Source organism: Penicillium alfredii (genome assembly GCF_028826965.1).
Source record: "Penicillium alfredii strain IBT 34128 chromosome Unknown utg000007l_segment0_segment0, whole genome shotgun sequence".
NCBI lineage: Eukaryota > Fungi > Ascomycota > Eurotiomycetes > Eurotiales > Aspergillaceae > Penicillium > Penicillium alfredii.
Genome location: NW_026622704.1, coordinates 2,732,146 through 2,751,244, shown reverse-complemented (window position 1 = coordinate 2,751,244; position 19,099 = coordinate 2,732,146). Strand labels below are relative to the sequence as shown.

Genomic DNA, 19,099 nt, shown 5'->3' with positions numbered 1-19,099 from the left:
TCCTGTAGTTTCTGGTGTGAGGAATAGACTGTAGGAATCATGGACGAGGGAGATACTCGACAGTCCAGGGCGACAGTAAGTGCAATTGAGGCAGCGTGGGAAGAAAAAGAATGAAGAAATTCCTGACATGCCGGTTTCATAGACTGGGACGAGAGAAGAGGCTGAGCCCCTGGCATCCTCACCGGCCAGAGGGAGTGCCCGAGGACTTGCTAACGATGGCGACTTCATCTCGCCCAGCAGAAGGGCCCCAACTACCGATGAGACACAAGGCAGCGCAAGCATCCCACGACGCAGCTCTGTGGTCTCCCGGCGCAGCGGCGGAACCCCCAGTCTGGCACCCCGGACCACACTGGCGGACCGAACTCAGGGGAAGTTCACGCTGGGCGGGCCAGAAGAAGCGCCCCAGCTGCGGCGATCGCAGGAGCCTTTCGTGCAGCCAGGCTATGCCGAGCTCAACCCTTCCTACGACCAGCCCGTGAATGCGAAGCCGGTCTGGAGTCTGGCCAAACCGCTGCCGCGCGTGGTGCGCTCGGGCATGGTGCCGACCAAGGAAGAGCTGCTAGAGACCCGGGCCAATGCCCAGCTGCCGGCGCACAACTCGCAGAGACTTGGTCTGGACGTCGACCCGAATGATCTCGAAAAGGGCCAGATCGGGAAGTCTATGAATCCGCGCAAGATGGCCGCCCAGGTCGAGGATGCCCGTCTGCAGCGCGAGAGCAACTTGATGAGCAAGCTCTTGTCTGGGGAGTCGACTTCACTCGGGCGTTCCTCGCGCTTGTCTCGTGCTTCGTCAACTCGTCGTAGACGCTCCTCGGCTTGGGATGTTCCGCATGACCAGCTGTCGACCGTTGATGAAACCGAGTCCCAGGCAGCCAGTGACACGCCGCAAGGGCATCCCGGATTGAGCTACGAGCCTCTCCGTCCTGTAGCAGAGGAGCCACTGCCCGGCACCGATGACGAGCCGGACACAGACATCGATCTCCTTGCTCTCAAGGAAGGGGACTACCCAGAGGACCTGCACCCGCTGGTGGAAGAGCTCGTCGAGGACGAAGTGCACAACAACCACACGACGTGGTCCGTCATCCGCACGCACCACCGCGAAGCACTCGCCGAGGGCCTAGCCGTCTACGTGCAGCTAACAATCGGGTTCTGCGCGGACCTGGCCGTGACGGTGGCCAACGCCGGCAACCCCAACAGCACAGCGTGGGCGTGGGGGTTCGCCACGATGATGGCCATCTACATCTCGGGCGGGGTGTCGGGCGCGCACCTGAACCCAGCAGTAACAGTAATGCTCTGGTTCTACCGCGGATTCCCAAAGCGCAAGATGCCCGAGTACTTCATCGCACAATTCCTCCCGGCCTTCTGCGCCGCGCTAACCGCATACGCACTCTACTACCACTCGATCCAGAGCTACGTCGGCACGAACCCAGACGACGCAGGCATCGTCGCCAGCTTCGTGACCGGCCAGCGCGAGATGTGGGTCGCGCCCACGACGGCATTCTTCACCGAATTCCTGGGGACCGTGTTCCTAGCCATCACGATCCTCGCGCTGGGCGACGACCAGAACGCGCCGCCGGGCTCGGGAATGAACGCACTGATCATCGGCCTTGTCATCACCTGTCTCAGCATCGCCTTCGCCTTCCAGACGGGTGCCGCGCTCAACCCCAGTCGGGATTTCGGTCCGCGTCTGGCTTTGCTTCTGCTGGGCTATGACTGGGACTTGTTCACGAACCCGTACTGGTTCTATGGGCCGTGGGTCGGGTCGCTAACCGGGGCTTTTGTCGGTGGCTTTTTGTACGACTTTATGATCTTTACTGGTGGGGAGTCGCCTGTGAATTACCCGCTTGAGCGCACGCAGCGCGCCATGAGGAAGAGTCGGATGAAGTGGAGGCGGAGGCTGGGTCTGGCGAAGGAGAAGCCTACTGATCGGGTGATGCTGTGATTGGGACTCACAACTTGACTGCATGCTATAATGATACGGTCTCTCGCTTTGCCCTTGTTCTCCCATCGAGTCAGGTATACTTGAGAGACGAGGTGTGCTAAAGCTTGTTTTATTTGTTTTTTCTGCGTTGATTGCAAGATTTTGGTTAGTACTATATAGTGTCGATGGTATGATCTACGAATGATGACTTGATTTATCTCTGTTATTATATTAAAGTTGGAGAGCCAGTGTACATGGAATTGACTGCGTGCTCAAGAATATCTCAATTTACAGGACCAAGTGTGTGTCAAACTGCAGTTCATATTCATCGTCTCTGGCTATATACAAATATTCATAAATACAATACAAGAAAAAGTTCATCACGTCCAGAGCATAGCTCTCCCAGTATACACCGTAGCACAGCCAGACAATCGACAAACACTATTCGATCAAACTAGAATATCTCATCGCCAGTCTGAAACCCAAGATCACGATCCAGATCCCCGGTGATATCCGGTTTGGCATGGCTGATCGACTGATGCCGTTGAGTGATTCCACTCGGATGGTCGTCATCATCCTTCAGCGTAAATGTAAAGAGGTCCTGCTCCTGTTCCTGTTCCTCCGATTCATTATAAAGACTTTGTCTGCGATGATGGTCATCACCCCGCGAGACGTCAACCTCGGGTAAGTCCGTTTCTCGGAATAGCTCTTGCGCCCAGTCGATATTGTCGAGGTCCTGGGCAGTCGGCGAGATAGTAGTGATTTGAGGTTCATTTGATACGTGCAAATCTGGAAACGAGTCGATGTCCATGGAGAGGAAGTTGAAAGGGTTGCTGTCGGTGGTGTTGTTAGGAGTAGCAAAATCGAAGTCGTTGGGGAAGGATGGCGGCGGAAGACGGGATTGAGTGGAGGATTCTTGTGTTGTTTCGCTGCTGTACTTTCTCTGCAGCTGCATACTTTGTTCATTGGGAGACGACGCTCTGGCACGGGCTGTGACGGTGTCGGGGCCAGCAGGCTTGTCCTCCAGGAATCGGAGCGAGTGGGTGGTGGTTATTGAGTCGCTACTTGGCTTTCTGGTAGAGAGCGATGCAGCAGGGGCATCTAGGTTGTACTGCATGACCTGGAAGAAGGTATTGGAGTTACTCGCTTGCATCTTGATGGCGGCCTCGATATTGGCAAACTCGGCGTCGGCGGCCGGGTAGATATCCTTGAGGCAGTGGAGCACCTGAATGCAGCGATGAAAGTTATAGATGCTGTTTTCGCGGACAGTCGGGTTGTCGGACATGGTGTTGGACAGGTGGGCCACAGCCGCAGGCAGGATGACGGTGACACCGGTCTGCGGAAGGAAGCGCGTGAGGTTGAGCTGGTTCAAGCCCTGGATAATATGGGTAATGCCGGCAGCAGCGTCGTGCATCTTGGTGCGCGCCGTGCTGCGCCATTCCATGCGCGACTTGGACTGGTCCTTGGTGAGGACTGCCCAGGGCCGGTGCAGTGCGCTGGTGGTGGCGTGGTAAAGCATGCGCAGCATAGCGCCGTGGAGCAGCAGCACGTCTTCGCCATCCCGGAAATTATTTTTTGAGGCTGGGATAAATTGCGCTTCTTTGGGGAGCGTGCTGAGCCAGGACTCGAGCTTCTGGCTGCAGCGTGAGAACTCCGACTCCGAGGCCTGCCGCGGCACCAGCGTGACAGTCGTGCGATCCGTGGCTCCGAATTGGCGCTGCGATGGTGTGTACTGTGCAAACAGCACTCTACCAATACATTGGCAAAGCTTCATATTTTCCATAAACATCGTTGCCAGTCGTTTCTGGTGCGAAGTATCCTCGAGCTGCCGGCAGCAGAAATGAGCCACCACAGACGGCGAGAATGGCTCGAAGTCAAAGTCCTCCATTCTCAGCATTGGTACACTGCTAGTACCCTCATTGACTTGCAGGGGGCGGCGCATCCCCATGGCGATCAGCCGGTCGCGTGAGTATAGACACCACCAGAGCCGGGTACGAAGCCGCCGAGTCCGCAGGTCCATATCGCTCGACGAGGGGTCTTTATTTAATCCAATGGAATGTGCTTGAGTGTTGCAGACCCCAATCCAATCCCAAATATCCCGCTGTGGGCTGTTTTCTGGATCAGACCAGTAGGTCATCAATAGCAGTGTTTGGAGAATCACGATGCGGTCCTCTTCGCAATCGAGAGAATAGAGCAACTGTGCCAATTCAAAATATTAGAGACTGTTAAAGCAATGATCCAAAGAGGAGTACATACCCTGAGTCGCGTAAAGAACTCGTTACGTGCACTCTTTCGTGTCGAGTATCCCGCCGCCTGCAAATGCTTGAGATCGACGAAAGCCGTGCCGACGAACATGACAGCCTGGAACAACAAGAGACTGACATTGCCATCTGGGTCGTTCTCTGCAACACAGCGCAGAAACTCTTGCAGGTTCAGCACCGGCATAAAGCTATGCACCCACTGAATATAGCATCGAAGCAACTCATTTCGCAGCCCGCTCTCGGGGATCGACAGCGCGCCGCGGAAGCGCAGAAACTCCAGGTCTTCAGGAGCAACGCGCGCCGGAAGAGGTTTCAAAAACCGCGGCTCGTCATCCAGGATCGCAGTCAACGGATCGAAATCAGGATCGATCAGGTCCTGAACAGCCGACACCATATTAGCCAAAGGCAAAGAACCACGTACGGCTGGATTGCCCAGTGTGCGCCAGCCACCAGCAAGCTTCGACTCGTGCAGCCATGGCGCCTGTGGATCGTATCCATCAGGGTGATGCCTCTTGGTCCCAGATTCGAGGCGACTGTCAGTCTGCTGCACCTTGCGCTTCATTGCCAGCGCGCGGCCGTTGGTTGAAGACATCTCTTATGTGAGGCCCGGCATGGGAATCCCGGTACTTCCAGACACAATCCAACACTACCTCCTGGAAAATAATCCGAGTGATTCAACATCAACCCTCAAAACACCGAGCAAGGCGGTGTTCGGGACTTGGGGAGATTGTGGGGGCATTTTGCGGAGGTTTCTTGGCGTCGAAGTGTAAATGCCAGCAAACCGGAGGATATCCAAAAGACCCCTTCGTTTTACCCTAAATTCAAGTACCTTTTGATCCCATATACTAAATATACTAAATAATACCACTGGAAACTGGAAAGAGAGTAAAGCTATCAACAGATCCGAGTCAAATTCAGATGAACTATCCTCGCAGACATCGTCACCAGTCCTTATACCTTTTCAGGTTGCAAGATATACCGGGTATACTTACCGGCAGTTGTAAGACCGTCAATAGCCATACACGCAATGCTGAGAGTAATAGTGAGATTAAACTTGAAGTACGAAGATCAGGTTAGAAAATCAAGGTGATAACACACAAATTCTCTTTGAGAAAAACGTAGGCTGACTATTTAAAATCCCATGCCGAGTAGAATCCTTGAAATGACACTAAACAGCTTGCCACAAGGCTCTGCGAGACACAAGGCAGATCCGCAGTGTATATTAGGTACAAGAGAGGGGGAAAAAAAGAGAGGATCCTAATTAAAGGCCCCAAATCTACCAGTCCACGAAGAGTTGTCTCAGGATTATGGTGCAAATAGGTCAATCAAATCCATCTTGAATACCACATCAACTAGGGTGTTGTTAGCTGCTGCTGCCAATAGTCGGCTTGAGAGCAAATTGTGTCCAAATTGGATGATATGAACCCATAGTTCACACTGTACATCAAGAAGCCGCTTCTTTTACGAGCAATCCACAGACAAAAATGTACTTGCAAAGTATGCCATCATACGGCCATGGCATCTACAGTACCTCCAGAGAAATTGAATGAAGATTGAATTGGACCATCGAGCCCAGTGCCCGGCCAGGTCCTTGGTATTCATAAATCCCAAACCACCCAGACACAACGTACCAAATCATGCATGCCATTCCCAAAGTATAGTACAAATATTCAATCCCATTAAATCGAGTGAGGAATGCCTATGCATCGTGTTTTCCTGGTCCGACGCCGATATGCTTCCACAGAGTTGACGGGAAACGTTCGAAATGTCCCGACGGAGAACTCAGAGGCGAAATAATTTTACATACTGCAGCAGGTTAGTTGTTCATTCGATGGATTGGCGAAACAGAATCAGGGTGGCTTACGGAGGAAGGAGGAATTCGCCGAAGCTGCTGTGGAGGAACGCGACACCGGCCTATAAGTAAAATCCGTCAGTTATGCTGCTTGTATCTCGAAGGCATGTGTGTCAACAAAACCAAACGTACACCGAAGACCAGGATGCTGCGGACAATGGTGGTGTTCTCGGGGGAGGTGGCTTCATCGTAAACGGTGCCCAGAAAGCTCTTCTGGGGACGAGCCGAGGGGTTCGAGACGACGACGCGCTTGGGAGGCATTTTTTGCAGAGAATGAGAGACGGATCAAAAGGGGAAAGTTGATGTGGAAGTGGTTGAGTTGATCGGGGAGAAATCTGTCGGCTTCGGGGCGCTTGGCGTCACTGCGTCTTTAGCTCGCGACGACCACCGTATATCTTTTGCATTGCGCCAACTGCGACAGCGACGCGAATGACATTGCGCCAACTATTCACGAAGAAAATTTGGTAAATTTGTTTTGGATCTTCTTCCAAAACTGCTTTCTGTGGTATTTATTTGACTGAGAGGTTGGTGGACGAGAATCCCGTCGCTCGTTGAGCGCCCATCTAGCCATGACGAGCGTCGATGAGCTGTTCAAGGTACGCTGCCCCAAATTTTCCCATATTGAGAGGCTCAGTCTGACCAGAACAGAAACCAACATCGGCAGCAACTCCCAAGCGCAAGTTCGAGCCCGTTCAAGATCCCAGTACGTCCTATGCTGACCCCGCGAATGCGCTGGTCGCGTCGGGCTAACAAGACCACGACAGACGAGCTCTACAAGGCGGCAAAGCTGGACGCTAATGGCGATGTGAAGTCCAAAGGAAAGGAGGCAATGGTGGAGGACGAGGTCGACGATGGTGAAGCAGGGCCTGAGCTCCCTCCGGACTTTGACCAGGAAGACGTGCCGGACGACGAAGAGGGGCGTTTCTTTGGCGGAGGGATGGAACAGAAAACAGCTCAAGCGATGCAATACATTGACCAACAAGAGGAGGAGGAAGCTGCGGTAGGTCCTCCAGACTGTGCTTGGCTCCGCCTTCAACGCTGACGGTGCTATACAGCTCGAGAAATTCGACTCTGCCTGGGTGCGCCGGTTCGCCCTTAGTTTCGAAAAGAAAATATCCAAGAACGCTGAACTCCGAGGCAAATTTGAGAATGACCCGCAAAAGTACGTGAAGGTGGAACAAAAAAGCATAGTCTACGCATGAGGCTAATTGGGGTGTCGCAGGTTCATGGCGTCTGAGGCCGATTTGGACACTGAAATCAAGGGATTATCTATCCTGTCCGAGCATCCCGAATTATACCCAGAGTTTGCCAAGATGGGCTGCGTCGGGTCTTTGGCTTCGCTACTCTCGCATGAGAATGCTGATATCGCAATCGATGTGATTCAGATCGTCAGCGAATTGACCGATGAAGATGTGGAGGCCGAGCAGGAACAGTGGGATAGCTTGGTCAACGCAATGGTAGGCAGGCAAATGGCTATTACAATGTTATTACTCACGTACTAACAGTCTCTAGATGGACGCCGACCTTATTGAACTCTTAACGCAAAATCTCACTCGTCTCGACGAAAGCAGCGAGACCGATAGAGCGGGAGTCTACTATGTGCTCGGTGGGTACCACTCCACTTCGAATGAGGATTATTGCTGATACTATATAGGCGTACTAGAAAACCTCGCATCTCAATCCTCACTTGCAGAGACGATTGGTCAGGATGCCAGTGTATTACCATGGATCCTTTCTCGTATTCAACAAAAGGAGATGCCTGTGAGCCAGAACAAACAGTACTCAGCGGAGATCCTCGCAATCCTCCTACAGTCATCCGCGAAGACCCGAGGGAAGTTCATTGGTCTTGATGGTGTCGATACTCTCCTTCAGCTGCTCAGTCAATATCGCAAACGGGATCCAGAGAAGGACTCGTATGAGGAAGAGTATGTGGAGAATCTGTTTGACTCCCTCATTTGCCTCGTGGACGAGGACTCGGGGAAAATCAAGTTCCTTGAGGCCGAGGGCATTGAGCTTGCCCAGATTATGCTCAAAGAAGGCAAATTCAGCAAACCCCGTGCCCTGAGAGTCCTCGACCACGCTTTGGGGGGAGTTGGAGGTGCTCCCGCATGCAAGAGACTGATCGAAGCAGCCGGGCTAAGAACGGTGTTCGGGATGTTTATGAAGAAGGTAAGGTGGGCATATCTTACAGAATACAACGCCAGGCTAACATCAACCAGCAAGAAAATCAAAACACTGAACATCTTTTGGGCATATTCGCCTCGCTTCTTCGGCTTTTGCCCGGTGGCTCTGCTGCGCGCATTCGCACATTGGCCAAATTCATGGAAAAGGATTACGAAAAGATTGAGAAGCTCATCAAGCTCAGACGTGAGTATGCCGCGCGCGTGTCACCTGTTGAACAGGGCATCGAAAACGAGCGTAAATCCTTTTCCAAAGAGGACCAGGAGATCATGGCGGGCGAATGGCTGTCCCGTCGTTTTGATGCTGGCCTATTCTCCTTGCAGGTATGCTTCTTTTCTGAATCAATTATTATTTCTGTGGTGGCTGACCTGTTGTTCCTAGACCATTGACGTTATTCTGGCATGGCTGATTGCTGAGGATGATGGCGCCAAGAAAAAGGTTGTGTCTCTCCTCGCAGACCGAGATGAAGATCTTTCTCTGATCAAAGCTACCCTGCAAGGTAAGCCTCGAAGTCTCCTTTTTTTCTTTGGTGTCATATTGCTGGTGCTGACTGTCCTTGTGTAGAGCAACTCGAAGGACTCGGTGAGGATGAACCAGGGCAGAATGATTTCAAGGATATGCTGGGCACACTTCTGCAATTCCTGTGAAAGGATGGTTGTCATCTCAAAAATTGAGTGTATTATATCATTAAAAAAACAGATTTGATCACCCTTGTTTCTATTGTCTTGTATACTTCACTTCTCCATCCATGCTCGGTGCCATGTCACGTGTATTCCCCATTAAGGCTAGCGCCCTTTTTAGTGGCGCAAAGCATCGAGATGGAGATCCCTTCACCCCATCATCCTCGGATTGTCTCCCATCCCTCCGAGTGTTCCAGCTTGCCCACTCCACTGTCTGTGCCAACTGCCAGAAGTTTTTTTTGGTCACTGACAGGTGGGTGCTGCAGCACGGGTGGTTCAGAAGGATCACTGCCTCCAGGCCGACGCGCCTTTGCGCTCTCTGACCGACCGGTTCTCTCACCTTTTTGTTAAGCAGCAGTCCCTGAGATTGCCACCATGGCAGACTACGATGATTCATATGAGGAGGAATTTTACGACGATGCGGATGAGGGAATCACCTCAGAGGATTGCTGGACCGTGATTTCTTCGTTCTTCGATACGAAGGGTCTCGTGTCCCAGCAGCTTGACTCTTTCGATGAATTCATCTCTTCGACCATGCAGGAGTTGGTGGAGGAACAAGGGCAAGTGGTTCTCGACCAGACGCTACCCCCCGCTGAAGATGAAGTCAACCCGATCGTCGTTCGTCGGTACGAGCTCAAATTCGGCACTGTCATGCTGTCGCGACCTTCAGTGACCGAAGGTGATGGAGCGACCACAATCATGTTGCCGCAGGAGGCACGCCTTCGAAACCTAACCTACGCCAGTCCACTCTACCTCGGTGTCTCGAAAAAGATCATGGAAGCTCGGGAGCGCCTGGTCGCCGATCGCGATGAAGACGAGGTTGCTGATGGCGACGAAGACCGCAAGAATCGTGGCACATACCTTCAGTGGGACCAGAAAGAACTTCCTGCGGAGCAGATGAAGGAAGAGACAGTTTTCATTGGCAAGATCCCGATCATGCTCAAGTCCAAATACTGTATCTTGAAGGATCTGAACGAGTCATCTCTCTATTCTTGGAGCGAGTGCCCCTACGATTCTGGTGGATATTTCATCATCAACGGAAGTGAGAAGGTTTTGATTGCGCAGGAGCGCAGTGCTGGGAATATTGTGCAGGTCTTCAAGAAGGCGCCCCCGAGTCCAACTCCGTATGTGGCAGAGATCCGCAGTGCGGTTGAAAAGGGCTCGCGGCTCCTCTCTCAGCTGGCGCTCAAGCTTTTTGCCAAGGGAGACAGTGCCAAGGGCGGATTTGGCCCGACCATTCGCTCTACTCTGCCCTACGTCAAGACCGACATCCCCATCGTTGTTGTCTTCCGTGCGCTGGGCGTCGTGTCCGACGAGGACATCCTCAATCACATTTGCTACGACCGTAATGATACCTCGATGCTGGAGATGTTGAAGCCATGTATTGAGGAGGGCTTCGTCATTCAGGACCGTGAGGTGGCGCTCGATTTCATCGCCAAGCGTGGCTCATCGCAGTCCAACTTGAACCACGAGCGGCGTGTGCGATATGCGCGGGACATCATGCAGAAGGAGTTGCTTCCGCACATCTCCCAGAGTGAGGGCAGCGAAACGCGCAAGGCCTTCTTCCTGGGTTACATGGTGCATCGGCTGCTCCAGTGTGCACTCGGTCGCCGCGATGTTGATGACCGTGATCACTTTGGAAAGAAGCGCTTGGATTTGGCCGGTCCGCTTTTGGCCAACCTTTTCCGTGTTCTTTTCACCCGCGTTACTCGCGACCTGCAGCGCTATGTGCAGCGATGCGTTGAGACCAACCGAGAGATTTACTTGAACATCGGTATCAAGGCTAGCACGCTGACTGGTGGGTTGAAGTATGCTCTTGCAACTGGTAACTGGGGTGAGCAGAAGAAGGCAGCCAGCTCCAAGGCCGGTGTCTCCCAAGTGCTGAGTCGTTACACCTACGCATCCACACTTTCCCATCTTCGCCGCACCAACACCCCCATCGGCCGAGATGGAAAGATTGCCAAACCGCGTCAACTTCATAACACTCACTGGGGTCTCGTGTGTCCGGCCGAAACGCCCGAAGGACAGGCTTGTGGTCTTGTCAAGAACTTGGCCCTCATGTGCTACATCACCGTCGGTACACCCAGCGAGCCCATCATTGATTTCATGATTCAGCGCAACATGGAGGTCCTGGAAGAGTTTGAGCCGCAGGTTACGCCCAACGCCACTAAAGTTTTTGTCAACGGTGTTTGGGTTGGTATCCACCGTGACCCGTCGCACCTTGTCAATACCATGTCTTCGCTCCGCCGACGAAATATGATCTCCCACGAAGTGAGCTTGATTCGCGACATCCGTGAGCGGGAATTCAAGATCTTCACCGATGCCGGTCGTGTTTGCCGGCCGTTGTTCGTCGTCGATAACGACCCCAAGAGTGAGAACCCCGGCTCGTTGATTCTCAACAAGGACCATATTCGCAAGTTGGAGCAGGACAAGGAGCTTCCGTCTGAATTGGATCCAGAGGAACGCCGGGAGCGCTATTTCGGATGGGACGGACTCGTGAAGTCGGGAGCCGTCGAGTATGTGGATGCCGAGGAGGAAGAGACGATTATGATTGTGATGACACCTGAAGACCTGGAGATTTCGAAGCAGCTCCAGGCTGGTTATGCTCTGCCAGAAGAGGAAACCAACGACCCGAACAAGCGGGTTCGCTCTATTTTGAGCCAGCGGGCGCATACCTGGACGCATTGCGAAATCCACCCGAGTATGATCCTGGGTGTTTGCGCCAGTATCATTCCGTTCCCTGACCACAACCAATCGCCGCGTAACACTTACCAGTCGGCCATGGGTAAACAAGCGATGGGTGTGTTTTTGACCAACTTCGCGCAGCGCATGGAGACCATGGCGAACATTCTTTACTACCCTCAGAAACCACTGGCCACGACTCGGTCTATGGAGTTCTTGCGGTTCCGCGAATTGCCTGCCGGTCAGAATGCCATTGTGGCTATTGCCTGTTACTCGGGCTACAATCAGGAAGATTCGGTCATTATGAACCAGAGCAGCATCGACCGCGGCCTGTTCCGCAGTTTGTTCTACCGTACCTACACGGACACGGAGAAGATGGTGGGCCTGACGGTGGTCGAGCGCTTCGAGAAACCCATGCGGTCCGATACGATTGGCATGCGCAAGGGTACCTACGATAAGATCGATGAAGACGGTATCATTGCTCCTGGTGTGCGTGTCTCAGGTGAAGATATCATCATCGGCAAGACGGCTCCGCTGGCCGCTGATGCAGAGGAGCTTGGCCAACGTACCAAGGCCCACACCAAGATTGATGTGTCGACGCCGCTGCGAAGCACCGAGAGCGGTATCGTGGATCAGGTGTTGATCTCGACGGGCAATGACGACCTGAAGTTTGTCAAGGTTCGCATGCGTACCACCAAGGTGCCGCAAATTGGTGACAAGTTTGCGTCTCGTCACGGTCAGAAGGGTACCATTGGTATCACCTATCGACAGGAGGACATGCCCTTCACGCGGGAGGGAGTGGTACCCGACCTGATCATCAATCCCCACGCCATTCCGTCGCGTATGACCATTGCCCACTTGATCGAGTGTCAGCTCAGTAAGGTATCGGCGCTCCGTGGGTTTGAAGGTGATGCCACGCCCTTCACCGATGTGACTGTGGACTCGATCTCACGGCTGCTGCGCGAACACGGTTACCAGTCGCGTGGATTCGAGGTGATGTACAATGGCCACACAGGCCGCAAGATGGTGGCACAGGTGTTCTTGGGTCCGACCTACTACCAGCGTCTGCGCCACATGGTCGACGACAAGATCCACGCTCGCGCGCGTGGGCCTACGCAGATTCTGACACGGCAGCCTGTTGAGGGTCGTGCCCGTGATGGTGGTCTGCGATTCGGAGAGATGGAGCGCGATTGCATGATCGCTCACGGCGCCAGTGCTTTCTTGAAGGAGCGTCTGTTCGACGTGTCGGACCCGTTCCGTGTGCATATCTGCGACGACTGCGGCCTGATGACCCCGGTTGCGTAAGTTCCATTGCTTTCTCGAGTTTCAAGTTTTATATTGTACTAACAAGATACAGAAAACTGAAAAAGGGCCTTTTCGAGTGCCGCCTGTGCAACAACAAGCACCGCATCTCGCAAGTGCACATCCCGTACGCCGCCAAGCTTCTGTTCCAAGAGCTGGCCTCGATGAATATTGCCGCCCGAATGTTTACCAACCGCTCGGGGGTGTCGGTGCGATGATCTTTCTTCTCAACTTCACCTTTTGTACTTTAATGATTTGCTGCAAAAAATGCGTGCCCGCATGGACTGATCTTTCTGCGGCGTCCGGGAGGGATTGTTAGCTATGGCATTTTTTTTTTCATCTGGCCATACATAGTTGAAATACCAGTCAGTGTTTGTACTGCCTTTCTCTGTAGTCTCACTGTCATGTCCTTGCATTGGCACTCTAGGATGATGTCGAGGCAAGCTACCCCAAAGAGCATTGATGAATGTGCTAGTTTGATACAAGGTCTGGTTTGGTTTTGACAACTCAGATACGAACTCGGCTCTTGACATCTAAGGACTGGGTTCCTTCTTCACGATGGGCTCCGTCGCAACAGGATCTTGTGTGCCAGGTTCCTGCTTCACGACTGGCTCCTGTACAGCAGGATCGTTCGCAATAGGATCTTGTGCGCCAGGCTCTTGTTTTACGACCGGCTCTTGTTTGACAATTGGTTCCTGTTTCACGACTGGCTCCTGCTTTACAGATGAGTTCGCGATCTCTTCCTCAGTCGGCTTCCGAGCCCAGACCCGACGGCTAATAGAAGTCAGTATACGGATCCTCCAACACCAACGAAAGAAACAAAAGATACTCACGCAGCCTGGTAAATATGCTTCCTCGGATCCTTAATCTCCTTCCGAATCTTCGCAATCAGCACCTGCACCTCCTCCTTACTCCACGGCTTCGGCGTCCCCCACTTGGTCAGGAAATACATGGTCCAGCCCTCCATGCCGGCCGACCACTGGTGGTAGTGAAGCCGGCCAGCCTCTTTGAGGGTGGAATCGCGCGGCCACGGCCCAATGGGCCACTTGTACACCCTTTCGTGGACGTCGACGAACCCGGCGCGTTCCATGGCGCCGCGCATCGTGTCCAGCGTGTCCAGCGGGTGGCCCCAGATGTCGGCGGCGGCAAAGATCGCCTTGCCCATGTAGATGATGCTGGCGTCTTTGGCGAGGCTGCCGTCGTCGCTGGTTACGCGGGGGTCACCTTCGACTTGTTCGATCCAGCCGCCGGGTTGGAGGTGGCTAGCAATTGTGTCAGATAGGATTCGAAGGGGAGACAGTGGTGTTTCACTAATTCCATCTGCAGGGCTTTTGACAGCTCACTTATAACACCGCTTGTACACGCTGTCCCATTCGGGGATTGTAAACGCCCCGATCATTTGGCGCAGGTGGATCAGGTCAAAGGGCTGGCGCCATGTCCATTCTTGTAGCACGTCGTCCACCTCCATCACGCAGTTCGGCGGCAGCCATTCCACCGGCGGGGGGAACAGGTCCACGCCGCGCACGTTGGCTGCGTGCGTGAGCTTGGCTCGTATACATGAACGTCATGTCGGTACTTACCTTCGGGGAACATATCGGCCACATCTCTGATTTCTCATCAGCAGGTGTTTTGCCAGACACAAATGCCAGCTACTTACACGGCCCAGCTCCCTCGGCCGGTTCCCAGGTCAAGCACATGCTATGGAGTCTGGCTAGCATGCAATGACTCGATATGTACGCAAGCGATTGGACTCACTTTGGGGTTCTTGACAGGTGCCTGGAAAAGTGGGTTGGGAGTGTTCGCTTCCATGATCAGACAGACGAGATGGCTATTGCAATCAGCATGTCACCATTGCACCAATTCCCGGCATATCACCACCCACCCGGCTTCAAGACTTTCAAACTGCTGCTCATCCGACGGGCCCCTATGGAAGTCAGACCGGGTCAAGATCGACGGGTTATTGATCTCACCAATAATCACCCTCTCGGACGGTTTGATATCTGCATCATAGTATGAGCCAAGCTATGCGCAAATACAGGAAATGCCTGTGTATTTTCTGATCCCTACCGTCGGCCATTTTCCATCACCCCCCGGTAAATGGATGATGCAAGAGATGTCGTCTCCCTGCATTTATCAGATGCATCAATCCCTGTATTTATGGACCACTCATTTTTAAGATGCTTACGACTCAAAGTCACTGGGCTGATATGCATCGTGCGTGGTATAATAGTCCGGGTCCTGGATACAATGAGCAAGGCACCACACTAAGGAGGACCGCCACTTACGACGGCAATCGGGACCTCGGACATGACTCGGACTCGCGATATATCAACCCAAACAAAAAAATAATAAGAAATAAATACAACGCTACCAGGGATGGCTTTGATGATTTGATACAGGACAAAAGAGCGAGAGGGCAATCCAACACCGAGAAAAAAAAATCGTGTCAAAGGATTCGGGGCTGGTTAAGAGGGAATTGGCCCATGTGCGGTCGGCAGATCTCTCCGCTCCTTTTCTCTCTTTCTCACTACGTGACACCGGAGCCTTGGGCTATGTATTCCTCATGGATCCGTCCATGATATCTTGCTCACCGGTTGATTCAGGGAATAATTCCTTCAACTGTCCTGCGGGGATGACAGACATGGGGGCCTTGGGACTATTGATCTCCACGGATGATTCATGATATTCTCGAGTCTGTGCAGAGTCTGTGCATCTTCACAGACTCTCCGAATGCCCCTCATCAGCGTCAAATCTCTGCAAATTATTGGCTGTACGTGGGGACCATCGTCGGTCACTGCGCACCATCACCACCAGCCAACCACCGCCGATGATTACCCGCCGACCCTCGATCAGCCATGCTATCCATTCGCTCTTATAAGGCTCGCACAGCCTGCTTTCTCTTCTCTTTCTTTCTTTCTTTTCTTCAGCGAGCGTTTGTTGTTTAGAGCTGCCCCCATTCGAGTCGACCCTGGCACTGGCTGCCCGGTCTTTTTTGTTTTTGTTTCGTTATATTCCATTCGTCTATACAACTTCTAATTATTCCCCTTTCAAAGCCACCACCAACCCCCCAAAACCCCCCACAGACGAGCTGTGCTCACTGTGCCATATTCTGCCCTGCCCGGCTTCGGTCTCCTCGAATCGTGAATTCTTTTTTCAGCCTGCATTTCTCGTCGCCGGCCGACGTGTCTGCTTTGCTGTTTCAGCTCTATCAACAAGCCTTAATTTAATTGCCTCGCTCGACCTTTTTATATTCTCGTTGTCGTGGACCGGTTCCCGTGCAACAGAAAAGATCTTTTGTGACTTGACAACCGGACTCTGGTAGTTTTTGGTTGTTCGACAGACCTCTTTTCCTGCTCTACGACGACTATTACTTTTCACTTTTTACTTTATTTTTTTTTTCATCTTTTTTGTGACCATTCCATCATGGCCACCGTTCAACTCAAGTTCTCCTTGCGGACCTCGTCCAACGCCAAAACCGTCCACCTGGTCGGCTCGTGGGACAACTACTCGCGCCAGCTGCCGCTGTCGGCCGAAGACAAGCCCGGTGCCTGGCTGGGCAAATTCCGCTTCCAGACGTCGATGCTGCAGCTGGGTGGCCGCTACTGGTACTACTACATCATGGATGGGTACCGCGTTTCGCACGACCCGTCGGTCGACTACACCGTCGAACCCACAACCGGCCGCAAGCTGAACATCCTGGACGTGCCGGGAGACAAGAGCAGCAGCCGCAGCAGCGGCGCCCCCAAGACCCGACGGGGCTCGACCAACATCGCCACGGGCCGCGCGCTGTCGCCGTCCAAGATCCACCACCCCAAGCCGTCCAAGCCGTACGCGTCGCGCCAGCTGCGCGAGGCCGACTTCGCGCCCACGGTCGACGATCTGACCCGCCGCTTTGCCGGCTCGCGTCTGTCGGACGAGTACTCATACTCCAACAGCCCGCCCAGCTCCGTCGGCTCGTCGCTGTCGTCGCGGTCCTCGGGCTCCACCTCGCCTTCGTCGCTGTCCTCCATGAGCGACCCGCCCCTGCCGCAGTGCCGCTGCGAGCGCTATGGCATCACCCGCAAGGGCGACCGCGTCAAGCTCGACTGTGGCGGTGACCGCTGCGGCTATATCACCGAGTCAGACGATGCCAGCTGCTCCGAGTCCGAGGACAGCGATGAGGAGTACCGCCGTGCCCGTAGTGCTGTGCGTCGCCAGGGCATTGTTGTGCGCCGCTAGACTTTCCTTTTTGCTTGTCCTCTGTCAAGAGTGGACTTGGTGATTTTTTCCGTCATACGCCTGGTTCTTGGTCCCAGGGATTCGGTCTTGGTTTTGCGACACTTGCTTCTATAAATTCAAGAAAATACAAAAAAAAAAGCCCTTTGCTGTGGCTGAACCGGTTTCACGCCACCTGGGCGGGATGGTTGAGAGAGAGAGAGAGAGAGAGAGAGAGCGTGTGTGAGACACGATCCCAGTCCGATGAACCGACAATATCCCGCTGGATCCTCCAGCCCGGGACCCGACAAGCATCTCTCTGTGTCCGGCTCGGGTTTAGTTGCCGACACCGCCATGAGAATGACCGTCTACGCTCTGGCTCTGGAACACAACCGGGAGACAGCCATGCGATATCCGCATCTCAGCTACATACACCCAGAAGAGGGGGTATGTGGTTGGATCAGGTCTAGTCTTGAGATGCCACGAGAAATGAGATATGACTTGATCAACTGCTTGCGTAGAGTAGTACAGTATTCCATGAATGTCGATAACCATGAGACATGGGAGTAAGGTAAATGCCCCAGATATAAAGGATGAAAACCAAGTAGGACCCTTTCCAATAACACCCTCCACAAAATCAAATTCCTTCCGCTGCAACCACCAGGACGGTGCCCCGCGGCAATCTGCGAGAGGGCGAAGGCGTCGCGCGGGCGTGAGAATTCGGGTCCTTTCGAGGTCCCGCTTTCGGCTTGGCCTTCGAGGGAGATGCTGCTGTCTGTGGGCACTGGGTATTCGCTGTATACTTAGTTCATAAATGCCGGTGAGAGGTTATCGGGTGGTTTTGCGCCGACGTGGGGGAAGGGTGTTGTCCAGGCTGCGTGGGTGAAGTGCACGGCGCCGTAGAGGGAGAGGAGTGCGTGGATGGCGTGAGTATCGAACCCCTGATTGTTTAGCGATGATACATGTACAAGGGAAATAAGAGAAATAAGTTATTTTTTATATTTAAACGTATACATACCAAGCTCAATGCCAGGGTTTCCCCCCCCCCCCCCCCCCCCCGATGACGTCCCAAACGCAGCTATCTTCTCTAGATCCGCCTGGTATACATAATTTATATATAGATTCATGTAGGATCACTCACCCACTGGACACTTTCCTGGCACAGGAGGGAGGCAGAGGACCGTAAGAGGGTCGAGGGACATACTATACTAGAGAATATCAAGAAGCTGGATGAATAGGAAGACAATGAAAATAATGAATCCAGGAATTGGGAATTGAGGTGCCCAGACCGACAGTCGGATATGCCGAACGTGGGGCTTTACTTCATTCTCCCATTGAAAATGTATGTTATTCCTTCTATATCACCATTCTGTGTATATTTACTTCATGTTTTGCATGTATATCTACATCTATAACTATAGCAAACAAGGCCTCAGCCCCCGATCGGCAGATCCATGTCTGTCTCGGCATTTCGTTCTGACTGGCTGGCTGTATCGTGGATATCTTCTCCAGCGCTGCGATTTTCCTATTTGGGCTGCGTATGATGATGTATGTTGTCCATGGCTGAGCACAAGCACAATAGCTTCCTCGGAAGTTTATATAGAGGGTGGCTTTTCTCGAGAAGGATATCTATTCAGATTATATTTAAAAGAAAGTCTGGGTTTACTCACAGTCTCTTATCTCTACTTGTCTTTCTACTACTTCTACTCTACTCTACTCTACTCAATTTACATCTACAGGTAAATATCTCCCATTCAATACCAAATTCTTACCACCTCACCAACAACAGTCTATCACCATGTGCTTTGGCTCCAAAGACAAAGACAGCGACCCCTACTGGTGGGGCTACATCGACGACGGCCAGGGCTGGACGGCGCGCCGCAAGTCTGAGTACATGAAGACGCCTGAGTACAACCCGGAGCTGCGGCGCCAGCTGCGGTAACAGTGCAAGGAGAATCAACGGGCGCCGGTGCCGCGGGCTGCATGTGAGAGGGGGTATAGTTAGGGTTGTATTTTGCGTGTGTGT

General features: G+C 53.0%; 9 protein-coding genes across 9 annotated transcripts; 6 read left to right on the top strand and 3 right to left on the bottom strand.

Moving 5' to 3' along the window:
• Positions 1-39: 39 nt before the first annotated feature.
• On the top strand, positions 40-1,942 carry NUU61_005694 (MIP/aquaporin family protein; the record flags this gene model as incomplete). The annotated part of the gene is made up of 2 exons (XM_056656276.1): positions 40-75; positions 143-1,942. The coding sequence occupies 2 exons, from the start codon at positions 40-42 to the stop codon at positions 1,940-1,942; spliced, it is 1,836 nt and encodes a 611-aa protein (XP_056511889.1).
• A 433-nt stretch (positions 1,943-2,375) lies between these two features.
• NUU61_005693 (transcription factor domain-containing protein) lies at positions 2,376-4,774 on the bottom strand (the record flags this gene model as incomplete). The annotated part of the gene is made up of 2 exons (XM_056656275.1): positions 2,376-4,118; positions 4,178-4,774. 2 exons carry the CDS (start codon positions 4,772-4,774, stop codon positions 2,376-2,378), a joined length of 2,340 nt encoding a protein of 779 aa, XP_056511888.1.
• A 1,107-nt stretch (positions 4,775-5,881) lies between these two features.
• Positions 5,882-6,295, bottom strand: NUU61_005692 (uncharacterized protein; the record flags this gene model as incomplete). Its single annotated transcript, XM_056656274.1, has 2 exons — positions 5,882-5,988; positions 6,169-6,295. The coding sequence occupies 2 exons, from the start codon at positions 6,293-6,295 to the stop codon at positions 5,882-5,884; spliced, it is 234 nt and encodes a 77-aa protein (XP_056511887.1).
• A 308-nt stretch (positions 6,296-6,603) lies between these two features.
• NUU61_005691 (beta-catenin-like protein 1) lies at positions 6,604-8,862 on the top strand (the record flags this gene model as incomplete). Its single annotated transcript, XM_056656273.1, has 10 exons — positions 6,604-6,630; positions 6,683-6,737; positions 6,799-7,034; positions 7,090-7,196; positions 7,257-7,491; positions 7,547-7,640; positions 7,689-8,203; positions 8,254-8,538; positions 8,597-8,714; positions 8,780-8,862. The coding sequence occupies 10 exons, from the start codon at positions 6,604-6,606 to the stop codon at positions 8,860-8,862; spliced, it is 1,755 nt and encodes a 584-aa protein (XP_056511886.1).
• Positions 8,863-9,270: 408 nt separating this feature from the next.
• Positions 9,271-13,097, top strand: NUU61_005690 (DNA-directed RNA polymerase II subunit RPB2; the record flags this gene model as incomplete). Its single annotated transcript, XM_056656272.1, has 2 exons — positions 9,271-12,878; positions 12,935-13,097. 2 exons carry the CDS (start codon positions 9,271-9,273, stop codon positions 13,095-13,097), a joined length of 3,771 nt encoding a protein of 1,256 aa, XP_056511885.1.
• A 315-nt stretch (positions 13,098-13,412) lies between these two features.
• NUU61_005689 (class I SAM-dependent methyltransferase) lies at positions 13,413-15,188 on the bottom strand (the record flags this gene model as incomplete). Its single annotated transcript, XM_056656271.1, has 11 exons — positions 13,413-13,653; positions 13,713-14,141; positions 14,223-14,409; positions 14,460-14,485; positions 14,537-14,577; positions 14,635-14,707; positions 14,762-14,803; positions 14,850-14,879; positions 14,947-15,003; positions 15,065-15,117; positions 15,165-15,188. The coding sequence occupies 11 exons, from the start codon at positions 15,186-15,188 to the stop codon at positions 13,413-13,415; spliced, it is 1,203 nt and encodes a 400-aa protein (XP_056511884.1).
• A 1,114-nt stretch (positions 15,189-16,302) lies between these two features.
• esdC (GTP-binding protein EsdC) lies at positions 16,303-17,097 on the top strand (the record flags this gene model as incomplete). The annotated part of the gene is made up of 1 exon (XM_056656270.1): positions 16,303-17,097. The coding sequence occupies one exon, from the start codon at positions 16,303-16,305 to the stop codon at positions 17,095-17,097; it is 795 nt and encodes a 264-aa protein (XP_056511883.1).
• A 240-nt stretch (positions 17,098-17,337) lies between these two features.
• Positions 17,338-17,880, top strand: NUU61_005687 (uncharacterized protein; the record flags this gene model as incomplete). The annotated part of the gene is made up of 2 exons (XM_056656269.1): positions 17,338-17,520; positions 17,764-17,880. The coding sequence occupies 2 exons, from the start codon at positions 17,338-17,340 to the stop codon at positions 17,878-17,880; spliced, it is 300 nt and encodes a 99-aa protein (XP_056511882.1).
• Positions 17,881-18,632: 752 nt separating this feature from the next.
• Positions 18,633-19,015, top strand: NUU61_005686 (uncharacterized protein; the record flags this gene model as incomplete). The annotated part of the gene is made up of 2 exons (XM_056656268.1): positions 18,633-18,666; positions 18,813-19,015. 2 exons carry the CDS (start codon positions 18,633-18,635, stop codon positions 19,013-19,015), a joined length of 237 nt encoding a protein of 78 aa, XP_056511881.1.
• Between the last annotated feature and the right edge of the window lie 84 nt (positions 19,016-19,099).